Genomic DNA, 6,479 nt, shown 5'->3' with positions numbered 1-6,479 from the left:
AACTCAACCCGAGACACATATACGTAACCGTCGAGGTAAACGTGTGTTGCATGGTAGATCCCGACATTTGGAGTGCTACCTCCAAGTCACCTAGGAGTTCCCCACCCGAATACCTCCAATGTCTAACAATCTTGCCCTAAGGCTCAACAGCAGACCGCCACGATCAGGCTCATTCAATTGTACTTCTCCAGAATCACTAGGCTTGTCAGGCCCTACCTATATGATGACCAAATAATCTCCACTTCAAAACTTATCAACATCTATTTCCTCCCTTCGTTGGCATAGGTTACTCACTCTATTAAGAGAACCATCATTGGCACATGTCGAATTCATCACTATTCAATAAAATGCAATATGCATTTCTTGATATTCATCAAGGCGGTAACATCATAAGTCAACAAACAATCATCAATGCACATTTTCATAGTCTTATATTACATTCAAAATTAATCATCACAATACACAAACTCCAACAATATATGATTTTCACTCACAAATAATAATGCTAAATCATTCACACACACCACTTCAATTGAAATTGAGTTAATAACAATTCATCACATTTTATATCATATAACAATGTCAAGGTAGATATAAACAAAACACAAAACACGTCAAATAAATAATTCTACAATAATTGAACTACCACACAATCTTCAAAATTTAAATCAAACAACACCCTATTAAAGTTTCTAACTCATTTTAACCTCACTGAATTCAAGTTTTCTCATTAGTCAATTATTACTCAAAGGACTTCAGCCGTACGTAGCAAGCCCCGAATGAATTATGGGAAATACGGTCTTCCCGTTCATCTCACTTAATTTACACTCATGAATTCGAACTCTCTCTCACCCCATACCTTGATTAAAGATTTCACGCAGCCTTAGAGGAGATAGAGAACTTCACATCAGCAACCAAATCGAATAATTTATTGAATGTACGCCTCGCCTTCGTAAATCAGGGTCTTTAGTAGCCCGCCAAGACAATCGAGCAAACATAATAAACCAATAAAAATAATTTATTTACAACTCATAATATAGTCTCAAACATTTCTTTTATAATATATATATTTTTATATGCATATCTACATATATTGGATCATTTAATATTTGAAATAAATAATATTTATGGTATTTTAATAATAATAATGATAATAATAATAATATCTAATTTATTAGAATAATTGAAAAAAATTATATATTTTCAGACTTAACAATAGCAATTATAAATATATATGAAGAAACTAAATAGTATGCACAGGCTTAGCTACTCCAAGGAGATTACACGTACTCATACTAAAATTCTTTATTTAGAATTAGTTGATATATATATATATATATATATAGTTGTAATTATAATTTAAAACATAATTATTATTATTTTTAATGTAAAACATGAATATTAAAAAGAAATATTAAGAGTAAGAAGCAAAAAGATAAGCCAAAAAAATCTTACCAACATAACGACTCGAAAATGCTCAGTGGTAACAACGACCCAAAACGCGGCGATGACGAATTTTCATGATCGTTGGAAAATTGAAAGACGACAGATCTAGGATGAAGCGTTTGATGCGTGGATCGCGAAACTATTGTTTTCAACAACCACCGCGGTGATCGGAATCGAGGTCCAAGGCCAGCAGTTCGAATGTCCGATTTGGTCGTGGTTTCAAATGCGATTGTTCACGAAATTAAGGAAATGAACATTGAGTTTGAATATATGGTAGTTACTTACTCACAACGGTGCTTGCAACAGCCACGGAAAGAGGCTTCGCGATGGTGTTGATGACGGAGGAGAATGAGTCGCGACTTTGTGATCACGAGGGAAATATGAAATTGATTTTATGAAGGGGATATTGGTGAGGGTTATGTTCCTTTAAATAGTTCATCGAAATGAAGAGGAGAGAGATGTGTGAGAATTTCAATGGCGGCAGTTGATATCCTTTAGTGGATATCCTTTAGTTTTGGAAGGATATACAGATAACAGTTGGGTAACTTATGTTGAGGATCATTCTTCCACAAGTGGATGGATCTTCAACATTGGTGGAAGTGCAGCTTCTTGGAGATCAAAGAAACAAACTTGTATTTCCGACTCCACCATGGTTGTAGAGTTCATTGCCCTAGCTGCAGGTAGTAAAGAGGCAGAATGACTAATAAATTTGTTATATGAGATACTAATTTGGCCAAAGCCAATGGCACCGGTATCCATACATTGCGATAATCAATCCACACTATCCAAAGCATATAGCCAAGTATATAATGGAAAATCTAGACATATTGGTCTAAGACATAGGTATGTAAAGAATTTAATTATAAATGGAGTAATATCCATTGTGTTTATAAGAATTGAAAAGAATCTCGCAGATCCTTTGACGAAAGGTCTAACAAGGGATATGGTATTGAAGACATCATTGGGAATGAGACTCAAGCCCATATCTAATTAATCATCAATGGTGGAAAATCGACTCACACTTGAGTAACATCAAGTCTTGAGTTCAATGATAAAAGTACGCTATAATTAGAATGATTGCAAGTACTTGAATATAGATACATCCCAAAGATTGAAAGTACTTGATCATAAGTATAAAGTTGGAAGGTTGAGTTTTACTCTTAATAGACATATAGCATAAATTTGCTGAAATACATATTATGGGTGTATTTATGATATAGTCTACCTATGTGAGGATGAAGTGAGGTCGCTTCGAAGAGTTAAAGGGCTTGACTCTTAAATTCTCATGAAAAGGGTACATGACACAAGACCTTAACAAATGTGTCATCTTTATAATTCTTTCGATAGTACCGAAATTTCATGTCTAAGTTGTGCACACTTGTTCTAATTAATAATTGGTTCAAAACTTGTATACCAATCTATTTGGGATAAGTGGAACCCATAGCTTACTAAGTAATGGTTCAAATTGTAAGATACCATTATATGAAACCATGGTATTTCTAAAATTATGGGACTAAGTATATTTTGAAAATGGTGGGGGATTGTGAGATATTTCCAAAATATTGGATAATATATATATCTATAATTGGTTATAATTGACATGAATTATTGTTGGTTTAGTGGTCGTGTTCATTGTGTCTCAACATAAGGTTTTTTTGTGACATACTATTTAAAGATATTCTTGGTGTGATACTGCAAATCATATTAAGATTTTCCAAAGTACACGCTTTAGAATTTGCTACATATAACCTTCATCAACAACTTCACTATGAAAGTCTTGCAGCAATTGTCACCAACACAGATCCAACATTTTACAATGAAACCATTACTTAATATATAGTAGAATGTTCAAAGTGTATCAAATAAAGAACAATTATTCATATAATATTATTATTCAGAAAAATGTAAAATATTTCATTGTAAAATATTTCTCTTGAAAGTAAAGTGATTTATATAATTAAAAGTATATTTAGACAAATGATTTATCTATTATGTAATATCTATATTATGAAATAAATATTAAGGTATTTGGATTACAATGAAAATTATTAATCATTTTTCAAAATAATATTTGTGTACCAATAGTAGAACAATATCGTATATTATTAAATATTTATTATGAAATGAATATTCAATAGTATATTAACTTTGAGTTAAAGTTATTTATAAGTATATTGTAGACATTTAGGTTGCATATGGCCTTATCAGTTCAAATTGGACGGTATCATTTTGAATGTGTGTTTTGTCTGTCTCTTTCCATTTTTCTATATTTTTTGCAAAATATACACATATGATTATTTTTTTAATTTATTATTACTATTTTATTCTATAAAGATTATTTAATTTAGATAAATAATTCAAAAAAATAAGATAGTTTATGCAAATTAAATAAACCCGTTGACTATATTGAATATCTGCAATAATAATTAAAATATCAAGTCTATTATCTAGATTAACAAACTTGATGAAGAAATTTTATTATTAGAGGTAAAAAATGAAAAAATTCATAAATAGTTAATTTGAAGTACTGTAATTAAATAAGAGTCAGATTGTTGATTTTAGTTTATATTTCATTAAAAATAATATAGACTAATATTTTTTATATTTCTCTCCAAACAATGTTGTTAATAATGTAGTTAATATAATTAATACAAAATGTTATTTTTTGTGAAATAGAATAAAAGAAAAATCAGATATTAACCTTCTTTTTAATACCGTTATTCTTTAATTATTGTTAATTTAATCAGTGTTTGTAAGACTTTATTTTCAATCGTCAATTTTTGTGTTTCAAATTTAATAAAAAAATCAAGTATTATGTTATGTTATAATATGAGAAACTTAATAAGAATAACTATGTTTCTTTACAATGTACAAGTAGTTTTTGTTTCTTATATTAAAAACATAAATATTTTTATTATATATGAGGTCGTATAATCATTAAAAAGGCCTCAATCGGATATGAAATTACAAATACTTCTAATTATATAAATCAGTATACCTTTCAAGAGACATATTTTACAATAAAACTATTATTCAATATATAGTAGAGTGTTCAAAGTATATCAAAATAAAGAAGAACTATTCAGATAATATTATTATTTAAAAAAATGTATTCAATATTTCTAAAAATACATTGCAAGATTTTACTTCAACTGTGGATCATATCCATTTAAAATTTTCTTAGCTTGGGGTCCTGACTCAATGGTCAAAACATGGCACAAGTATTACATTAATGGGTACAAATTTCACACAAAAGCTTGGTCTCAGGGTAAGAAAACCATAAATAGTGGAGTTTATGTGAAAGGGGTTACTGGAGGAGGGGAAGATGATTTCTATGGAGTCATCCAACATATCTTCGAGTTGGAGTATTACAAATTACCTCACAAGGTAGCCTTGTTTTATTGCCAATGGTTTGATCCTAGATGAAATAGAGGAACCAAAGTTCATCCGCAGTATGATATTGTAGATATCAAGATGAATCGGAAATATGATCTCTATGATCCCTTCAAAATTGCACAAAAAGCTAGACAAGTGTATTATGTACCTTATCCTGAAATGATTAACTGATAAAATTTAAAATTTTACGATCATAACAAAGTTCGAAGGTTCTTGTTAATGTCGGTTACAAGGAGGACCTGTAGTAGAGCTTATAGGAATAAAAGGATATCGTGTGTCCCATGCATATGTAAATGCTTCACTATCAGAATCTATTAAGACGTGTCCATTTGATAAGAGACAATTATCGCCATTCTTTGATAGAATTAAAGGGTCGATTGCTTGCACACTCTGAAATCCTTTACAAGCCAACTTTATTTGACTTTGTGAACAAATGCAGTTGTTAGTCACCAACACATTCCATTCAGGCTTGCCTTGTATTACTTTTCCAGTTTTTGTTTGAACAATATTAAGACTTTTCAATGGACATGAGTCATTACATGATCCTGAAAATTTGAAAGATTGATAACAAAATGAGAAAAAGAGATAGAGAATCTAGAGAAGTAGATATGTTAGGATAGTAAAAAGGAGTATTTGGATAAATGAAAGAAAAAAAAGGAATATATTATTTCAAACAATTTTCATTTCATACCTTTGATGACAAAAGTAAGGAAGAGGAAAGAAATAAGACACTTGAGGTTGAGAGTCCTTTCCATTGGTTTTGGTTGATGACTATTTTGGCTTAGGTTGTTCTATTTATACACAAAAACAGATCCTTATTAATAATTTTCGAGGAAATATTATTCATCTAGAAAACACAATTATTATTAAATGTTTTTAAATCAATTTCTAATTTTTTATTTTGCCAACTTTAAAAGTATGTTACGCCATCAAAATCTTGTTATTTTAGTTGAATTTGAAATATTAATTTCTATTTTAAAACTAATCATTTTAATTTTTTTTACTATATTCTAACGATATTATAAACACTTTACTAACTATTATATATAAATTTTAAAAATATTAAATTAAAACATAATATTTAAATTTCTTAAAGATAATACAGTTAATTTTTTCAATATAGAAAAGCAGATAATAAATTATTGAGGTAATTTTATAAATATGGTTTTGAGGTATTATTCTAACTTTTTATGCCATGTAATCTGAATTTGTAATTTGAAAGTTTGCTTAAAAGTATTTATATATGTTTTTTGAACAATATTAAATGAATTACGATGTAATTTTTTTAAGTTGTTGAGGTGTCATCTTAATAAAAATACTTGATACTGTAACCTAAAAATATAAAAATATAAGGTTAATTGTGAAATGGTCAATAATATTATCGATATTAATAGTAATTTTGCCTTGCCATATCTTTTTTAAAAACAAATAACAATTCTGTAACAAAATTGCATGTAAAAATATTTAGACAACAGATTTATTTATTATGTAATATCTATATTATGAAATAAATATTAAGATATTTTTAAAATAATATTTGTGTACCAATAGTAGAACCACATCCTATATTATCAAACATCAATTATTAAAGGTTTAAATATGTATTTGATTTCAACAAATATACCATATTTTGATTG

General features: G+C 28.7%; 1 protein-coding gene across 1 annotated transcript; it reads right to left on the bottom strand.

Annotated features, from left to right (window-relative positions):
• Nucleotides 1-5,058: 5,058 nt before the first annotated feature.
• On the bottom strand, nt 5,059-5,597 carry LOC101493721 (TPD1 protein homolog 1-like). Its single transcript, XM_004514552.1, has 2 exons — nt 5,534-5,597; nt 5,059-5,387 (listed from the first exon to the last, which is right to left on the bottom strand). The coding sequence occupies exons 1-2, from the start codon at nt 5,595-5,597 to the stop codon at nt 5,059-5,061; spliced, it is 393 nt and encodes a 130-aa protein (XP_004514609.1).
• Between the last annotated feature and the right edge of the window lie 882 nt (nt 5,598-6,479).

Source organism: Cicer arietinum, chromosome 4, assembly GCF_000331145.2.
Source record: "Cicer arietinum cultivar CDC Frontier isolate Library 1 chromosome 4, Cicar.CDCFrontier_v2.0, whole genome shotgun sequence".
Classification (NCBI taxonomy): domain Eukaryota; kingdom Viridiplantae; phylum Streptophyta; class Magnoliopsida; order Fabales; family Fabaceae; genus Cicer; species Cicer arietinum.
This window is presented reverse-complemented; position numbering and strand designations above follow the sequence as displayed.

Coding starts and splice junctions, on each gene's coding strand:
- LOC101493721 (XM_004514552.1), bottom strand. CDS start 5,597: ATGGAAAGGACTCTCAACCTCAAGTGTCTTATTTCTTTCCTCTTCCTT. Junction 5,388..5,533: donor CCTTACTTTTGTCATCAAAG/GTATGAAATGAA, acceptor TCAAATTTTCAG/GATCATGTAATGACTCATGT.